The sequence below is a fragment of the Tachypleus tridentatus genome, chromosome 12 (genome assembly GCF_004210375.1).
Source record: "Tachypleus tridentatus isolate NWPU-2018 chromosome 12, ASM421037v1, whole genome shotgun sequence".
NCBI classification, from domain to species: Eukaryota; Metazoa; Arthropoda; class Merostomata; order Xiphosura; family Limulidae; genus Tachypleus; species Tachypleus tridentatus.
In genome coordinates, this window is record NC_134836.1 from 1523925 (window position 1) to 1545025 (window position 21101).

A 21101-nucleotide genomic window follows, 5' to 3' on the forward strand; every position below is an offset into this window, starting at 1 on the left:
GTTGCTAGCGCAATATATTAATATTCAAAACAGACGTAAATAAAATTGATAAAAGTTAAAGTTCACTAACTTAAACTATCTCATACGTAAACAGTTGTTTTCAAACAGTTGATGGTATAAAGTTATCATGTCGCTAGTCGGCCTGATAAGCTCTGGTTCTTCAAATGGCCTCGTCAGCACTGAGTTTGTTTGTTTGTTTGTTTTTGAATTTCGCTCAAAACTACTCGAGGGCTATCTGTGCTAGCCGTCCCTAATTTAGCAGTGTAAGAGGGAAGGCAGCTAGTCATCACCACCCACCGCCAACTCTTGGGCTAATCTTTTACAATCGAATAGTGGGATCGACCGTAACATTATAACGCCCCCACGGCTGAAAGGGCGAACATGTTTGGTGCGACGGGGATGCGAACTCGCGACCCTCAGATTACGAGTCGCACGCCTTAACACGCTTGGCCATGCAGGGCCTAGCACTGAGTAGAACAGATTTAGTGTGATTGGCATATCATATTATGGTTCCATCCATAAATTTCTATAACTTTTAAAATCATTGTATTAACATTGTATCTTGTTTGGCCCGGCATGGCCACGCGTGTTGAGGCGTGCGACTCGTAATCTGAGGGTCGCGGGTTCGCATCCCCGTCGCGCCAAACATGCTCGCCCTCCCAGCCGTGGGGGCGTTATAATGTGACGGTCAATCCCACTATTCGTTGGTAAAAGAGCAGCCCAAGAGTTGGCGGTGGGTTGTGATGACTATCTGCCTTCCTTCTAGTCTTACACTGCTAAATTAGGGACGGCTAGCACAGATAGCCCTCGAGTAGCTTTGTGCGATATTCCAAAACAAACAAACAAACAAAGCATATTGTTTAATATATCTGGTCTTTAAGTCAATAATCAAAAGTATAATTTCTTACCCAGTTTTTTTTATTTTTATATTTAATACAATTACTATATGTTTTTGTTTTCCACTGGATAGAATAAATATAATTCATACTTTTTCATGACATTTTGAACATCCAGTCAAATATTTTACTTTCATTATATTAATTTTTATCGTGTAAAACTTCAAAATAGTTTTTAGATAAAAAAATATACATGTAATTAATTTATTTATTACTGAACACTTCTAACTTCCTGAATTATTTTTCTTCTAGACGATCAAATGCATGAGCTTCGTTGTATTGATTCTGACCAAAACATAAAGCCAACTGCCTGTCACATTCGCATATAGCTCCAACACAATGGCTGTTGTCCGATCCTATCAAAGGAATAATAAACGGTTATAATTTAATACACCGATGACAAACTTCCACATGACTGGTTGTGTTGTCAAAGCGATATTGTGTTATACGACTTGCATATCCGAAATCAAGAAAAAACAGTCGGTTGTCAATGCTGTATGGTGTACACTATTACACAAAGTATGTTTAATTTTATACAAATATAAACATATTTTATTTTGATATGGACATGAAAAATGCTCTATAAATACAAAAGAAAAGTAAAAACTTAAAGAAAAGATGTGTTATTTCCGAAGCAATTGATGAAGTTAGGCTCCACAACGTATATAAAAAAAGATTAAACCAGCATTAATGTCAGTCACATTTCTGATGATCCAACAGTATATAGTTTGAAAACTAAGTAAAGAAAAATAATAGAACCATATTATAAATATTGAAACCCTTCTTAGTAACAAACCTGACAAAACTGAGCTTAAAATACAAAAGGTTAAGCAACTTTATTTTAAAAGAAATGGAGACAATAAGAAAGACACTAGCCTGTGTCAAAACGTTTGTTTGTTTTCAATCATTCGTTTTCAATGAAATTTGTAACCTTTTGTGTTTCAAACTTTTACTTCGGCTTGTCATTAAAATATTTTTCATCTTGGCTACTTCCAATTTTAAAATGACTTTTACTTATTATAACTGCAAAACAAGTGCCATTTAAAGAAGGTTATATGATGAAGAATTATTCAAAAATGAAGAAAATAAATGAAGTGAATTGGACATTCATGATATAATGTTTAGCAAAACTTTATTTTAAGCAGAAGGCTAGACATTGGGATATCTATGCTCTACCCACCACGGGTATCGAAACGTTAATGGATTTTAATTTACAAAACAACATTTTGAGTGACACGTAGCTATTACCTATCTTTTTTTTAATAATAAAATGAAACTTCAATTCATCTCCAATTATGGATGGATATAAACCAAGATGTCAAACTTATCTAATGTAAATTCGTTGCAGAACTGCACAAAATACCAAGAAAATTCTTAATTTATATACCAGTTTTATTACACAGAAGTTTAATAATAGTAAGTCAGTTTGCTTAAAAAATACATCAAAAAATCGTACATCACAAATTCTTGTACTTGCTTTGCCGTGAAAAAATCTAACAAGAGAATTCACGTTTAATTAGACAACAAATCGAAGACTAAATCGTACTCGGTTCTTCTTTGTAAAAAAATGTTCTTGTTTCATCACACAAAAATATTTTAATACTAAAGTTGCAGTGCGTTGTCCCTATACAATTTCGCTGAGAATTTTTATTTATAAAACTATTTTTGTCTTATATATGTATATATTTTGAAATTAAACTAATGGGATTAAATCTATATAAGTTTTCTTACGAAATTTCAAAGATAATTTTAAATGGTAAAATTACGTATTAGTTCATCACCCAAAAACATTATGAGGATAAACTGTGTATTTCGACACGATGTGTATATATTTTCTGTTCTTGATAAAAACATAAATCAACAACTTTTATAACAGCATTTCTAGTAAACTGAACTCAGAGCAGTAAGTCGATGTCATTCTGCGTGGCCCGGCATGGCCTAGCGCGTAAGGCGTACGACTCGTAATCCGAGGGTCGCGGGTTCGCGCCCGCGTCGCGCTAAACATGCTCGCCCTCCCTGGGGGTGTATAATGTGACGGTCAATCCCACTATTCGTTGGTAAAGAGTAGCCCAAGAGTTGGCGGTGGGTGGTGATGACTAGCTGCCTTCCCTGTAGTCTTACACTGCTAAATTAAGGACGGCTAGCACAGATAGCCCTCGAGTAGCTTTGTGCGAAATTTCCAAACAAACAAACATTCTGCGTATAATGTGTCACATCCCTTGTGTTGATATACTAAGTGAATAACCAACTTTTAATTAGCTAAGACATTACAATAAACAAGAAGTGAGATCGACACATTTTTCCTTTACTTTAACGACCTTCATCCCAATTAGTTTGGGGTCGGCCGATATTTTTGTAAGTCAAGAATATTTAAATGCGAATGATTGGCCCAGTCGACAACCACATAAGATGAGCATGTTTGGGGATGGAGATTTGAGTTCATTACCATCAGATTGCAAGCAACACCCTAACCATCGGACCATTGACACAAATCGGATCAAAATTACATTTTTCCGCGAGTAGAAAGTGTCAAAATGTTCAGCTCTATAACAGGCTGTCATGTATAAATAATAGAAATATGCTAGTTGATGATGTAATATAACAACAAATAGTCACACATTATAAAACAAAATATTTAGGAAACACGTACGTAACTGCATTTCAAGTATGCTTATGTGAGAAAATGAATTGAAACATCCTTCCTAGAATTTAAGTGGAATACCTATCAAAGAATAAATTTTCTAATAGCCTTTCAAGAAACATGGAACTAAGATCCTTAAAGTAAGTGGTTTCATGTGCTTTTCTGAAACTTACATTGGGCATTTGTAAATTAGTATAGTTTAGAATGTCATCGACATGAGAACAATGTTCTCGTTCCACACATTTCTTGATTTTACTTCTACCTGTATGTACATAAAAGCTCTAACATCCCACAATAAAACTCGACTGTAAATTTACTCACCACATACTATATCACGTGCTATACTCAGAGTAAACCACCTGTATTCGGCTCTGTAGACGTTAACTTGTCTACATTCTTCATTCGATGACACAATTTCATAACACTTGTCATGTACCATACAACACCTGTATGTAGAAGTAAAACTACAGAATACGCAAAATAAAACAATCCGGTAAAACACAGGAAATTAACGCTAGAATAAATGTGTTGCTTGTCAAACTGGAAGTTAAGAAAGAATTAAATGAAATATTGCAAAACAAATATTTCGTTGACACGAAATACATTTACACACAAATACAACTATAGTGATGTAAAATATAAAAACAATTATATATATATATATATTTGTTCCAATTAGTAACAATCAAATAGCTTAAATAATTATTTGGATGTTCTTGTAGCTGAAAAATAACGATATTGTCTCTCAAATTGAGCTCCCAGGAGTTCAGCCCTAAACTTAAAAACTTATAACGCTAATGTTAAGAATTTGATTCCCATAATGAGCACAACATAGACAACTCATTGTACAGCTTTGTGCTAATAAACAAAAAACTCTCTCATTGATTCAGGAATAAATTAACCATAGATGACGTCATCAATGTTACCACAAACGCTTCCACTAAACATGAAATGAAACTCATATTGATAGTGTTAAATAGTCGAAACAGTTAAAACATTAAGTATATTATTTTAGCATCCAAAAGTATAAATGAATAAAAATTGTTACGAGTATATGTAGCGTATGTTGTGAAGTCTACACTTTTGTATGTCACTGTACATATGCTTTTCAAACCATTGATAACAGATCCTTGAATGAATATACGATAGTCATTTGAATACAGAGCCAACTAGCAACTCTTGATGATATGGTGATGGTGAAAATATTCAAGTTAGATGTTACACAGATTCTGTAACAGCAGTTACTTACTCTACATTAATTAGCGATTGGTTTTATAAGATTACTGTTGTGCTCGAATCTGAGATACGCTCTGTTGATGTACCAATAAATTATTCGAACACTCTAGTGGAATTTCTTGTCTACAGATAATTCCTTAGCGTGATAACATTTAAAAGTGGCTGGAGAAAGAAAACATTTTCTGTGAGTCAAAAATTATTAAGAAATTTGGAACAAAGTAAGCTACCTATATAGACTAAAACCAGCAATTTACTTAGTAAATAATGTAGTTAATTTAATACATCAATCTAGCTAGGAATTTGTTTTGTCATGAAACAAAATATTTTAATTATTATAAAATATTGTATTATAAGTTCGGTGTCCTCACTGTTATTGAATTTTTTGTTCCTAATATCAACAGTATCTCACAAGGTCTGATCATCTTCAGTGAGTATAGAATCCACTTACTAGGCTAATGATGCAAAACAATCATTATGTGCGTAAAAATGAAATGATTTTAAATAAAATACATTAATAAACAAATACATGTATATACTTACAGTAAACATTTTGTGACTAGTGGTTGCCATAACAAAAACTTAGAATAAGGAACCATTGTGGGTTGATAAGCTCCCCAATCAACAGGTCAGAAAATGTAATTGTGATTTTACTATGTATAATATCATAAGAACATGTGAAGTTGCATTACACTTTCAGCGGTAAAGGGGTAAGTTTTGGTATGGAAAGTCAGATAAATCGTGGCTCTAAGATCAGGTAAAAACATTATTGTTAGCAGAGGAAGATAACCGCTCCCTTTTCACGACATTAGTGAGCAATTTTCTCGCTGGTTGTACAGTGGAAAGGCCAAGGGTTTATAACTGTTTTCTTTATTTTAAAGTAAAAAAGGGAATCTTCAGCTTCTTGGTAATTTTAGCATTTAACCAAAAATTCTACACTACTTTAAATTATGTTGGAGTCTGGACTCTAGGTTTATTTCAGGTAAAAGAAGGCTTATGAAGGAAAAGTAAATATTGGTGGAATTGATTACTAATTCCTTCATAAACTTTTACAGAGAACAAACACATTTTATGTCTCTAATTCTGTACAAATAAAAAACGTAAGCAAGGTAACTAACTACAAACAGGCTTAACTGAGTTTCCTTTCAAATATTGAAGATTTGAATTCACAAATGAATTCATTTTACACATAATTAAACATGTGTATATGGAGGTAAATGGTATTGAGATTACTTAAAACATAATAAGAATAAGGAGAAAACTTTACTGATGTTGAATATACCATCTCAGCCACCAGAGAATGACAACATCATTAGAATAGGATCGATAAAATCAGTTGAGCCCCCTATACTACCAGATTCCATCAAGGTAATGATGACTGCTTTGAGGTCTCCAGTTTCAAATAATGACTGGAAGTGCTACGTATGTCTTATGAATGACTGTGAAAATAAAATAAAATACCAGCATTAAATATGAGAACTCCTCTAGGCTGATCACCTGTTCTAAAACAAAGCAGCTTTATATGAACGTATCCATGGGAATAGTTTCTTCTTAACCCCTTCCTAAAGAACCTCAATGTTGCACGCTTTGCAACACTAGGAACTGCCAGAATCGCCTATGTTGTTATATATAAATATAGCACTTTTGAAATATAGTAAACTTTAATTAAATTTGAGCATAATATGGGATCTTTTCCTATAAGAAGTAATACTAATAATTTAACAAAAAATTATGGCTTTTTATTTTTTAGAATTGTTATCATACCATTTGCATGACAATATAATTTGCATAACAATATAATACAATTATAATTTTGTCAGGTTTAGATAAAAAAATGCTCAAAATTTGAAGTTTATTTGTGGAAGATAATGGAGTAAAACGCATATACAGTAAATGAGATCGTCTGTCATTCTCTCCTGTACCATTACTTGCTTCATTATTATTTTATCTTCTTTGTTTGAAGTATAGCACGAAGTTATAAAATGAGTTATCCGTGTTCTTCTGACAACGAGTATCGAAGCCCAGTTTTTAGAGTTGTGAGTCTGCAGACATGTCGCTGTGCCACTGGGAGGCGATTAGGTGAGTACTTCCCTTGTAGGTAATAGTGGAAAAAAATTTACTTTTGAAATTTATTACAATATTTTGTAGACAGAAATCGTACACTCGCCAATGTTTTTCATAACTGAGATTTTTTATTGAGAAAATTAAACAGAAAAGTCATTCAGTTGTGTGAAACATTCAACAGTATTCTTGCTAAAGACTGTGGAGTTAATACTTTTACAGAGTATTACAACTACTTGAGAAAGTTAACGCTTGCCCCTTGATTCTTTATGATGATGTTTGGTGTAAGAGTAAACAGATTTAGTGTATTGACCATCACTGGTTTGACCAATCATTAAAGCTATTATTATATATAATTTATATCAAGTAAGTTCAACATTACATTATTAGTTTAGCAAGACTAATGTTCACATTGACTTTCTTTGTCATATTACACATTTGTATTTGTACATAAGGTGTCTTTTATATAGAACTATCGTACTTACAGAGGCTTGTTGTGTTTACTTTTCGGACTTTGGAGTCTCTTGTAAATGTTTGTTACTGGGAATAAGTTTGGTGGCAAATGTTTAGTCAGTTGTTTCTTCTAATTACCTTTAACAACATTATATATAGTTATAATATAATATATTATGCTACAGTATAACAACGTTATATGTAGTCATAATATTATATTACATTATAATGCTTATGTCAGATATTATTTTCTATTTGTGCTGTATCTTTATAAACGCCAGGTATTTGTTTGAGCCTTGGGAAAGCTCATGTAACTAACCCGACAAGATTTAAACTTAAAATATTTAGATTTAATTGTCACAGTTAGAATAGACATCTACATTTAACAGTATGGATGCTATCAGTAGTTGTTTGTTTTTTGGTGAAGTGTCGTGGTAAAAAGAGCAGGTTTCCAAAAATGTATACATCAATAACTATAGTTCAAGACAAGAGCTATTTCTAGTTTCCTTCCTATGTTACCAAGTGAAGAAAAGACTCTTCATAAAAGGAAGTAAATACAGGGATGCCTAACATCAACCCGTCAAGTACAATACAAACAATACAGTAAGGATGGCATTTGCGTAATTAAATTATTAATGTGTCTGTCTTCCATAATACACCTCTCGTTGTGTATATTCCATTTAAGTAGCTTTATAATTATGTTATTATCGGTTATAAGTATTAGAAAAACGAGTGACTCAATTTACGTATATTCATTTCTTAAGATATAAAAAACAGGTTGTGTTGGTAAGTATATATTTATATACTAGGATATTTATTTGCGTTTCACTACAATGCGTTCACCAAAGACATGGTGTGATAAGACTAGGACAGGCTAGCAAAATGTGTAAGTTTATCTTTTCTTGAGGTATCATAGAATGAAGTTGCTTAGTCTTCTTTAGTAGTTCATGGGCGCTTTAATATGTTTATATTTATGGGCCATGATCATATATATTTCTATTTACTATTCTGTAGATTCAATTCTGCAATTTGTATTCTATTTATAGTGGATATTTTTTGTTTTTGTTTTGAAGGTATGTTGAAGTATGTTGTCATTTATTTCTCTCAATAAGTGGTTGAAAATGTTTAATTATATTAACTTGCATAACTTGTAGTGTGACTTTAAATACTCCTAAGCTTGTATCTCCCGTTAAACAAGTGGTAGAAACGGTGAATGAATTCAGTACTGTAATTTGAATGTTTGGTAGTGTTCTTGATCTTTTGTTAGAGTTATGATTGATGTACTGATCCACAAATCCAGGAAAGTTCCAAGTGAATATCGTGCTGTACCTAGGTAGAACTGTTGTGCCACCATGATGTCACTTCCGTAATATTAGATAGGAAACGGTACCGGAAGTGGAATAAATCACTAGCTGTTTTGCACTGTGTGGGCATAGAAACCTTTTCCGTGTGATTAGAATATTGTAGTGTTTGGAAAATCAAATGGTATAGGATTTTTAGTAGTGATTAAAGTACCGACTCTGTTGCAGTAGTGTGTAACGTTTTCATTAAATATATTAGTGTGAACATAAGAGAAAAGAAGATATCTTATATGACGACTGTGTATTTAGATAGTAACCCTACAGAGTAGCTACACTGCAAAAGATAATGACTCTGTCGTGAGGCTATTATGTCCAAAACACATCATTATACTCTGCATGTTTTTCATGAGCCATCTAGAGTACAAAGAATTTCTCAGCATGTGATCAACAGTCCAATCGCACATGGTTCATAGGTTCTGCACCAAAGACTTCATAAAGAATCCAATGAATTTCATTTCTTTCTCCAGTAGCTTGAGGTATGCAACAGTTATCTTTGTGAAACTATACCCTGTTGCCCTCGTTTCTAAATGGATATTCTTTTTTATTATGTTGCATATTGTTGCCTTGGGCATGTGGACAATTTTTGTCACTGACCATTAGTGAATTCCCACCTGTTACAAGATGTTAACCATGGCTGGAGTACTACTTTTTTATAAGTCTTTTTCTGAATATCATTGGTGTCTCAAAATAATCCACATTCCTTTGTTTTCCAATGTAATTGAATACAATTATATCCCTGACTTAGGAAATTTAAATTCTCAGTGTGAAGACCGCTTTATGATCTGAATTTATGAATATTTTGTATCGAAAATAGCTCTTACGTATCTCTTCAAAAAGTATTCAGTTTTCGTTGGAACCATCCTACTCGTAAAATACCAAAGAATCTCAAGATATAATTTTGTATTTTCAAAATCCGTTTTCATATAACATAATCAACCCTGTATATTGATTTATCACTAGTTTTATTCATCAACAAGTGCTCAGACTGTCCACCTTCTTCATAAAATTGATGTACATTTTACTTTGAATGGACTTCATCAGATTGCTATCTTTTCAATCAACCAAATTTATTCTGAAGTCATTTGTCGGTTTATAATAACAATAATGCCGTAATGTTACTAGGAACATAGTTTTTCAGTAAACCTTAAAATTAATAAGACTTGCATTAATACCTACTATATTAAAGTCCTCCAAATGATTTATTTCTGTAATACTTTCACCTGTCCCTAAATATGACTTCAATTTTCAAATTAAAAATACAATAAAAAACATACTCATAAGAAAATATTAAAATTTCTATTTCTAACCACGTGAATATAATATTAAAAACTACAAGTTCAGTAGGCATAAACTCAAAATAAATAATTCAGTTGATTTGTTACTGAAACGAATACATAGGATTAACAGGTACTGGTTAAAATGATATTCTTGCGTTATAGTTTGGATACTTCTGGCTGACACCTATCGTCCGACATGGCCAGGTGGGTTAAGCAGTTCGACTAGTAATCGGAGAGTCGCGAGTTCAAATCCTTGTCACACCAAACATGGTCGCCCTTTCAGCCATGGGGACGTTATAATGTGACGTTCAATCCCACTATTCGTTGGGAGAAGAGTAGCCCAAGAGTTGGCGGTGGGTGGTGATGACTATCTGTCTTCCTCCTAGTCTTACATTGCTAAATTAGGGACAGCTAGTGCCGATAGCCCTTGTGCAGTTTTGCGCGAAATTCAAAAAACAAACAAATTGACACCTACAACTGTCGACGAGTAAGTCAGAATTTTGAAGTTCACTTTGATATCAGTAGATTTAACTTTATGTGTGCACAGCCCGGCAGTAAGTAAACATAATGTCGTTTTATTAAATATACAAATGAATATAAAACAAAATTTATAACGTTACCATCAGTGACTCTGTCATCTGTAATATCTAGATCAGTAAATTATTATACAATGGGAAGGCCTCCTGCTGGAGGGGGAGATGTTATTTGTGTTTGGAGGGACTATGTCTCAAAAGTTTTGTCAAAGTGGATTAGTAATCCAAATCTGAGTCTCGTTACAGATAAACGTTTTCACATTTTAACCAACAGGCTCTGTATATTTACTTTTTCAGCATTTTTCCTTTTTCCTAATTTTTACTGGGAGAAAGGGCAAAGCCTACTTGTGAGGGGGCAAATGCCCCCATGCCTACCGTTCGTTGTTATTGTTGCTGTATATCTATATATAATAATTATATAAAGTTTGGAATCATCGCTTGTTGAATTACACTGAATTTCTAGCAAACAGCTTGTAAACTGGCACCACAGAAGTGAAAGAAATACTTTTACATGAAGGCTGGACCACATCTACTCTGTAAAGACCATACTTGATAATTAGCTTGGCCAAATTAGAATGCAAATGTCCTAATTTTTACGCCATTGTTTTGGGAGTAGGGCTGAATGAGCAGGAGCACTAATTTGCACGAAAATACTGCCTTATATCAGTAATTTCTCGAGTACTTGCTCGAGTACTATAATCTATCCAGGAACATTGGCCATCCCTCCGCATACTAATAATTGTGATCCTAGAATTGTACATCTAGAAAAATTACTATATCTTTTATGCTTACTGCTATTAAGACACAATGTTGCCTGGAGTGACGAGTGACTCACACCTAATTACTCTGCCAGTGTACTTCATGCTATGAAAATAGCTTCTGATGGTATTGAAGCATACTTGCACCTGTCCTACAACAGTAGCGGCCGTTTGACACTCTTCCACATTTTTTCTCACAGTACCGAAAGTCCGTCCTATTGATTTTGAGTTCATAAGCTATGCTGAAACTCCAATAATTTTTCATTGACTTTGGGTACCCTCCCATCAAAGATCTAAATAAGTTTCTGAAAATACGATTAATTCTCGTGGCATAAATGTCTGTATTCTGCGGTCTTTACCATTTTTATATTAATTTACATATTACATCATGAAGATGGTTGACTTCTGTTTTCGATGGTGTTTGTTTACTTATTTGTAGGCTCTGTAAATTATGATTAAGTTGCGTGGAGTAAAACAAAATATTATTAGATTCTAATTTAAATATATGTATGTTTCGGTTTAATATTTATTACATTTTCATGTAGAAATATGTTATAGAATTTGTCTGACTCTGGCTGATACTTATAAATGCATAACTTGTTTTAAATAATGCTTCGATTATGTTTGAAACCTGATCAAGGATTATTTTAGTCTGAAAACAGAACTTGTCTCGTATAATTACAATTATTGTTTTGTAATATTATCGAGTACTGAATAACTATACCTTGAATTTTAGCATTTTCTGTATTTGGCCAACTCTGATATATAATTATTTATTAAAATGACAAAGTTTTATTCGAATACATATTTAACTCCAATATTTCACGGACGAAGAATGGTTTAGAGTTTAGTCTGCTAGGACTGCGAATTCAATATTTCCCGCAAATATCCAGTTTGCTGTTATAGGGGACAATTTAGTCTCACTGCTCGATTAAATAAGAACAGACCAAGAGTTGGCAATGGGTGATGTTTACCAGCTACCCACCCTCTAATTTATCAGTTCAAAATTACAGACGATTAAAGAAGATGGGCCATGTGTAACTGTGTGAATGACCGAAACAAACAAACATACTGAATAAATATGTAAAAATTGTGAAAGATTAGTTGAAACACATGCACTGACTGAACTGTCCTAACAACTGAAAAATAATTCTGCAGGTTCTTGGATTCCAACAAAATCAATTGTGAAATTTCTGCATTTCTACTTGATTTTGTAGTTAGGCAAATTTATCAAAGATATCTACCATCATGTGGGCCCGGCATGACGGGGTGATTAAGGTACTCGACTCGTAATCCGATAGTCGCAGGTTCGAATCCCTGTCACACCAAACATGCTCGCCCTTTCAGCTGTGGTGGAGTTATAATGTGACGGTCAATCCCACTCTTCGTTGGTAAAAGAGTATCTCAAGAGTTGTCGGTGGGTGGTGATGACTAGCTGCCTTCCCTCTAGCCTTGTACTGCTAAATTAGGGACGGCTAGCGCAAATAGCCCTTATGTAGCTTTGAGCGAAATTCATAACAAACCAAAATCCATCATACGTAATTTTGAACAACTAACAAGAGGGGAAACATGTTTAGCAGAAGCTAAACATCCCCCATTCTTAGGGATTGGCTGTTACTTTCATAATGTATCTATAGGTTAAAGTGCATGAGATATTTTGTGGTATTTCACTAATTCGAATGTGACTCGCCAACTCCGAAAGCCAGAGCTATACTACAGGGCCAAATGGTCTCATTTCTATTTAAAGCGATATTGTTATAGCATGTCGAATACTGGGTACAGGGAGATCCAGTTCTTGTTCAAACCTTGTTAGTAATACAAAGTTATCGGGTTCTGGCTGAAACCTGTGTACATTATGAAAGCGATGAAGTTTCTTTAAAATTTATGGTATTGTATAATTGTCGTGGGACGGTTGAAACTATTATATTGCTAGAAAGGCCCGCTTCTTGTTGAAACCATAAAAATTTGCCTTTCAAATTTTTTAAAATTCTAACTTATATCGATGGGCCTGTCTTAAATGATGGTTAGATTCTGAAACTTACACTATTGTAACAGAGTTGCCGGATATTGGACATAATTACATCTATTGCGTGAGGTTACATAGATTTAATTCAAACTTATGCAATTCTATAGCATAGGATATATAGGATTTCAGGGAAATGGAATTCACGTATTAATAATTTGAAAATACCTTACCTGTCAGTTGCGTCTACTGGGTTTCCTTTGCCCCCGATGCCACACCAGTGTCCATAGAAAGCATATAGATATGAACTTCGGCCGGTGATCCACTCTATCATTGAACTTAGGTTAAACAAGTGTCGCACTGTTCCATTTTCTGTAACACAACAGATCATTAAATAAAAGTTTTGAGACGGTTCGACTGAGTAATGAAAAAACGCTATTACAAATTTACGTTTGGACAAGATGTTGTCATCTTCGGGTACAAGTAGATTACAGAGATACATGAACAAGCAATATTAATTATTATAGAACAAAGAGGTTCCATGACCAGATATTTCTTCAGTCTAATATGAGTATCTTGGTACCATGGAAGTGTTGTTTTAAGGTAGGGCTGTTTTCTTCAATTAAGATAGCTTCTTTTATTTTGCATTTATTTCTGTTAGGTTATTTCTTTAAAATTGCATTGTTTTTATGAATATACTGTCGTTTTTATGAGTTACGATGATGTTAAAACATCATATATTTGTAATAAAGTTTTTCATTACCCAGTCAAGCCCTCTTTAATAAAAAAAAGAATAAGTTTGGTTCATATTATTTCACGTGCTTTGACGCAGTACAACATTGAATAAGTTCTGTTCGAAATATTCCACATCCTGTAACGAAAACAAATCGTTCAAACAGTTTCATTTTTACTGTTCCATGTCTAAGAATACAACAGATCATTGAATTTCTATTTTGGAAAACTATTAAAATTTTTGTTGTCGGATTCGTAAGAAAAGCTAGAAAGAACCAAACATCGTTAGAATGCCATATTATGATACGATGTAATTTTTTGTTTGTATTCAAGGGAAAAACCACTTCCCTTTTTACCTTTACCCCAAAAATTCCATATTACACCAATGAAATAATTTTACACTACTAGTGAAATACATATTAAAAATACAGACAAGAAGCTTAAGAAATCAAAGTATTTACATCCATTAGAAACAACGTACCGCCTCCCAGTGGTTCAGCGGTATGTCTGCGGACTTACAACGCTAAAAACCGGGTTTCGATACTCGTGGTGGGCAGAGCATAGATAGCCCATTGTGTAGCTTAGCTTTGTGCTTAACTCAAAACACCAACAACGTCCTAAAAGTTATCAGATTTCTTCCAGTTCTTTGTGACTTCTAAGTATTTCTCATTCTCTCTGTGTACGTATATACAAAAAACATTTTAAACATGAAAGTGATAAAATATTAATACACCTATTAATAACATTTTAATATTTATATCATTAATATTATTATCAGTAATTCAAAAATACAATAATAACTTTAACGGAAGGGTAATTTTCATTTTCTTTACTGTAAAACTTACTGTACTGCAATGTTTCAATTAATTAATTAGTAGATTAATTACTCACATTAATCCCCCAGAATGGAGCCAAATGCTACCTGGAGGGGTCGCCTATTTTAACCACTCGTACCACTGTACAGTGATGTGTTGTCAGGCAACAGACACTAAAATAACGTGACATAAAAGTACTCAACGTTGCAAATTCTACTGCCGTGACATTAGTAAAACATGCGCATGCCACGAATCACGAAACAAAAATGTATACTTTGTAGGATAAAAGACAGCATGACCTATGAATCTCCAAAGTATGAAATAAAAATATTTGTTATTCTTAACTTTTGTTTTATTTACGCCTTAAACACATCACTTTCGGAAGTACATCTAGTATTATTAATATTTTAACGAAATATATGTTCTTAATTACAACACTTATTTGATTAATAGTTAATTGGTTTGTAATTAAGTACAAAGAGCTATAAATTAGGTTATCTGTGCTCTGTTCATCACGGATATCGAAACCTGGATTCTAGCGTTGTAAGTCCGAAGACTTACCGCTGTGCCATTGGAGGTATCATTAAACGATCTAAAAACTAAAGTTATACCAGAGATGTATTTAATAATGAAATTATTCATAATATAAGATATACAGAATGTGAATAATTTCAGCTGCAGTTTTAATAATACCTGTAGAAACAGGTTAGTACGTAAAATGGACAGTATGACATTTCTGGGTACGATTCGACACACAACATTTCCAGCTGCTAGTGTGTGTGTGTATCTTATAGCAAAGCCACATTGGGCTATCACCGAGTGGAATCGAACCCTTGATTTTAGCGTTGTAAATCCGTAGACTTACCGCTGTACCAGAGGGGAACACAACTTTTAGTAATCTCACACCATCCCATTAAGTTCTCTTTCACACAAATATTTGCAGTATAGCTTTTGCCAATTTAAAGTAAAAACAATTGTATGATTCTGGGAAATACGTTTTTGTATTTCATGAATTACATAAAACATATAATAATCAAAGGTTTTTTTTATTTATATTACATTTAACAATTTTGTTACTTTGTAAAATATATATATATTGCTTATTTTCATGGATCAATTACATTTTAACCCAAGACCTATACCTGTCTATTGACCTAAAACTAATGAAGTAAAACGTCCTACTTACAAGGTTCAGAGACAAATAATTTTAAAATACAACTGAATAAAACCGTTACGATGGTGAAGATCCAAAGAATTGGTGATGAGAAGAGGGGATTCAGTGATGTCGAGAAAACCCACTTGTAGAGAAATATATATGCAAAAACGGCTCGTTTGGATTGAGAAAATATTTTACATATTTGTGAACCTGACGATGACCGAAGAAGGTCGAAACGTTGTTCGCTCTTCTATGTAAAATATTTTCTGAACCCAAACGAGCCGTTTTTGCATATATTGAAGAGGGGATTATTTTCACTCTCAAGCTAAATATGCATGATCTACTTGTTTACTTTGTTACTGTAAATAAGTGATTAAAACAGCTGGAACAAAGTGTTTTACGCCGTTTTGCAAATAAAATTTATGACTTATATCTGAAATCTACATTAGATGAGACATTCTGGACACCTACACCTAGTGTGAAAATTTACTCTCACCAATATTCTGCATAATACCATAGCATTCAAGTAATATTTGCATATATAACTAAAAATCTAATGCATAATATAAGTTAGATGTAATAGCAAATGCAAAATAACTAAGGTAGTACCGTAATCATTACTGCAATATTTAACTCTAATTCTTAATAACCAATGACAAAATGATTAAGAAACCAATAAATAAGTGTAGTATTCAGTTTAACATCATAACATAGGAAGAAGAACGACTTTCCGAAACGTCATTTCATAAGAAACCATGTCTAAATGGCAAGTGCCAGTATTTTAAATTACTAAATAGAAATTAAATAACACATTCATTAAAATACCGAGATGTTATTTGCGATATTTAAAACCACTAAATGTACATACTATAAAAATAAATTTCAAATATAATAATTAATAAATTTATTTAGCATCTCACCAAGAGAATCACAATTATATATGTCATCCTGTTACATATATATACAAATATATTCATATTACTTACAACTTTAGTGGCTCATTATCTGAAAAATGTAAATTATTTAAAACAGATTTCAAATTATAAATACAATGTTCAATTCTGAACAAAAATAAAAAGTATGATATTTATAGTAAAAGTTGGGCAATCATCCCAAATATTTTCGACACGCTATATCATTCACAGACTTTGTTAATTTCTCTGTTTGTTCTGGCCCTGTTGATTAAAGCAAAATATCACACACTGTATTAGTGAATATGGTCCTACCTTCAGCACTGCAAAGTGATAAAACGATAACCACACAGAGAAGAGGTCGAAGAGAGGGAAGTATTGAAGACATGTTTTTAAGTAGGTTCAGTATACCTTTTATGAATAAAATTGTAGCAATTTAAGTTCTGATCAAGATTTATTTACGTTTGAAATAATTATTTTAGTCATTCAGGTTTAACAGCGACTCATCGAAAGATCTGCTTGAGAAGTTGCCTTTTCCGCGGAACAGCAGCTTTTAACGCCTGCGCAATAGTTCCAACTACGAACATACAAACCACTGGCTTAAAACGCATCGTCGCTGATAAGTATGCATATCCGTTACAACAACGAATTCTAAATTTGGGTCCTTTTCTGAGAATGGGTGTCAAAATGACTACATATTGCATTGAGAAAATTAAAACTGAAAATTGATCATTTTAATAAGAACAATGAAGTTGGACATAAAATGTGACGGTAGCGAAAAGAGCAACTAGTTATCTTACATTTGATACTGTGTATTTATTATATGAGAATTTTGAGAAGATAATAAAGACTCAGTTGTGACTTAGTTACTAACAGCTAGGGGCGTAGATTTTTTACACCTGATGGGGAGATTTTGCAACCACTTATGTGGACTGTTCAATTTGCATATTGGTAATCTCTGATTACGTGAACCTGAAAGCTGTAAACATGCAGTCACAGAGTAATCTTGTTGCCACGATACTTGCATGTATACTTAGGCCTACTGACTGATACTTACGAATTATCGCTTAGATCGAAAAGCTTAGAAGTACCCCTATATTAAAGATCTAGATTTCGGCTACTGAAAAACCTACACCTAAGCCTAATTATGTAATTCGATTGGTAAGAGCACGAGAATCGCAAGAACAAACGCACAATTTGTAGGCCTGTGATGCAATAAAACAATTCAACAGACCAAACTGTAGGGGAGATGATTGTATGGATCATACCCCCCCACTTAAAATGAAGGGGGGGTGTATACCCCAGGATCTACGCCCCTGCTAACAGCTGTTCACATAATTATTATATTAGGTGTACTAGTTGTTCGTAATAGGAATTGCAAGTAATGGCACAAAATCCTAATAAAATGTTCGGGCAAAAAGCTCCATAAACAGTAAAGATTCAGTTCAAACAACACTTAAAAACCTGCTAAGGTTGTACTAATATAAAAATTTGCAAAAATGTACGCATGTTAAACTTACAAGGAAAATAAAATCCGCTGAAAACAGCACGTTTGTAATTTTTTGTACTTTATATATGTTAAAACACATCATAATTCCATTGTAAACAATGTTATCACTACCCTCTTGAAGTATATCGCGTTTCTTTACAAAGCTCAAGAAAGGGTGAGAGAGAAATAGCCAGACAAAAGTAGATGAACATTAGTGATGTCGAGAAAACCCACTTGTAGAGAAATATATATGCAAAAACGGCTCGTTTGGGTAGCCGTTTTTGCATATATAGATGAACATTAGATGATTAACATGTAGATACTTAATGCTTTGTACAGTATACAATCAGTGTCCTTAGGGGGCCTTCACCTTTATTATGTATGAAGTGAAGGAGTAAAAAAATAGATTTATATGATACTGAATTTTATTACATATTTGTAGAATTATAACTACATATTATAGAATTATATTTTATATATTTTGAAACCGTGCACATTACTCATTTCATTCTGTCACGGTGATAACGAATAAATGTTTCGATTATATGACTTGTGATTATAACATTATTCACTGCGAAGCTACACATGTGTGTTTGTTTAAGTTCAAATTTTGAACGCTATCTTGGATTCCCCATGTCGACATAGCGTTTCTCATTGACTCAGATAGAAGAATATGCTTTGGTGTTAAAGGTACAACTCTATGAATTATACTTGATAAAACATAATCTTTTGGACTGCTCCATCAAAAGAGGACAGGTATAATTGTTTAAGGTTTATTTTGTTTAGCCCTTTTTTCTCTTTTGTTTATTGTTGCATGCATAGTCTGTTAGACTACCTCATTTAAAGTGTGTACGTATTTTTTTGTTAAAAGGTATTTTGTCTTCTCATATCTGAACTTACATTCTATGTTAAATAATCATTTTATGTAATTTTAGCCGCAGCATAACGGATCATATAATAGCTTCGAGTTTGTTTTCTCAAGTACAAGCATTTAGCCCATAGATCTAGCTCTTAATAGATTTCAAATTTAATTACAACCGCGCCATTGAGGTTTCCATCTTGTTTTGTATTAAAAGGTTTTTGTTATGTCATTTCAATGTCCCTTTTATTATCATTATAATTAGTTATCTGTGTATGGTGCTTTTTATCGATACAAGTTATTTCATTGCATTTTTTTCAATTATTGATTAAAAGTGGTTTGATTCGTCAATGATTCTCCTCCTTATGGGGCAGTGGTAAGTCTGTTGACTTAATAATGTCGAAATCCGGGGTGCGATTTCTCGCGGTGGACACAAAAGTTGGCTTGACGTGGCTATTCTCGCAAACAATTAATCAGTTATTTGCTACTTGTAAAGAATGTGCTTCATAGTTACTAGGTATTATTTTACATTTTAAATCAGGTCTTACTAAAGGTTTTTTCTTTTCATGTATCTCAGTATAGCTCTTTCTCAAAGAAATCGTTTGTAAAATGAGCGAAAGTTAACATGCTTCCTAGCTTTGTTGCAGGTTTAAAAATTGCAAGTTTATTAGTTAAGGACAAGCCTAAAACAGAAGAGGAGAAAGTTTGGTATTCAGATATACCACGCATTTTATACCTTTTTAGCTTGATGTAGAAAATTACAAACTTTTTCATTTTGTTCGATTCAATGCAGACGTAGTGCAAAAACTATTAGCTAATTTTATTTCTAGTTATTTTTGTTGTTCTCGTGTAGTTAATACTTGTCTTGCCAGTAAAGCCTGCTACAGCTTCACACATCATGTAAGAAGGTAAGTGGCAGTAATGTCCTTCGCTGGCCAATTACATGATATCTAGATATTATGGTACTAAGTGTGTTGTGTGGGAACACCCAGACACGTAGTCAGCTCTAGTAATTATCGATAAATCTGCCACTTCCTTTTAAGAAAGGAGCATTGAATTAATACGTAATACATTTCTACTTGATTTTCAATACTTGTTGGTCAATGGAGAAACAAAAGCTGTTGATTGGATCACAGTTAGTATCATAGAACACGACAGTCCAGTATTTTATAAAAATATAAAAGGTGTGTTGTGTTTTAAGTGTATAAATAAAGGTGTATTTTAACTTTAGATAACATGTCCACTCTGTTTACTTTCTCAGTTTAAAATTCAGTCGTTTAGCTAAATTCAGATTTACTTTATGATTATCCTGATCGATCCTCTTGTTGTAAAGTAGACCTATGTAACACTCGAAAGGAATTTCACCTGAAAATACCAAAGCAGGTTTGGTACATTCATGATGTTAAAAAAACATGTAGGTTAAAGAGTGATAGAGATGGGAAAAAAATAACCTATAAAGATGAATCTTTCTGCTTCAGAAAGTTTATTTCTGATCTCTTCCATATATGGTTCAGCATGGCCAGGCGGTTAGGGCTATCGATTCGTAATCTGAGGGTCACGAGTTTGTAACCCCGTTACATCAAACATGCTCGCCCTTCCAACCGCAGAGGCGTTGTAATGTGACTGTCACGTTGGTAAAAGAGTAACCTAAGTGGTGATGAGTAGCTGCCTTACATTGCTAAATTAGTTACGGCTAGCGCAGATAGCCCTCGTGTAATTTCGGGCGAAATAAAAAAAAAACACTCTCCCATCTACCTTTGTACATAACTGATGTTATAAAATGTATTCAACAAGAACAATATCGCTTGCTCCATATAGTTAAGGGCACTTTGACTTAATAAGCGGTTTTTCTGCTGCACGTTTATAAAATGCCATTTAACAGAGTGTTTAACCTGTGCATGGTGAAATAATGCTTGCGAATATTATAAATTATTTACTGTTCTGCGTAGGCACTTTTAAAAGT

General features: G+C 33.3%; 1 protein-coding gene across 4 annotated transcripts; it reads right to left on the bottom strand.

Moving 5' to 3' along the window:
- Positions 1 to 900: 900 nt before the first annotated feature.
- LOC143233877 (acidic phospholipase A2 PLA-1-like) lies at positions 901 to 17361 on the bottom strand. 4 transcript variants are annotated; one of them, XM_076470723.1, is made up of 4 exons: positions 17106 to 17358; positions 13410 to 13548; positions 3859 to 4001; positions 901 to 1252 (listed from the first exon to the last, which is right to left on the bottom strand). In XM_076470723.1, exons 1-4 carry the CDS (start codon positions 17176 to 17178, stop codon positions 1134 to 1136), a joined length of 474 nt encoding a protein of 157 aa, XP_076326838.1. In that variant the 5' UTR covers positions 17179 to 17358; the 3' UTR covers positions 901 to 1133. The 4 variants fall into 4 exon arrangements, with proteins under 4 accessions (XP_076326838.1, XP_076326839.1, XP_076326840.1 ...); XM_076470724.1 differs by having other exon boundaries at positions 3859 to 3983; positions 17106 to 17354; XM_076470725.1 differs by lacking the exon at positions 901 to 1252 and adding an exon at positions 1421 to 1631 and having other exon boundaries at positions 17106 to 17361.
- Between the last annotated feature and the right edge of the window lie 3740 nt (positions 17362 to 21101).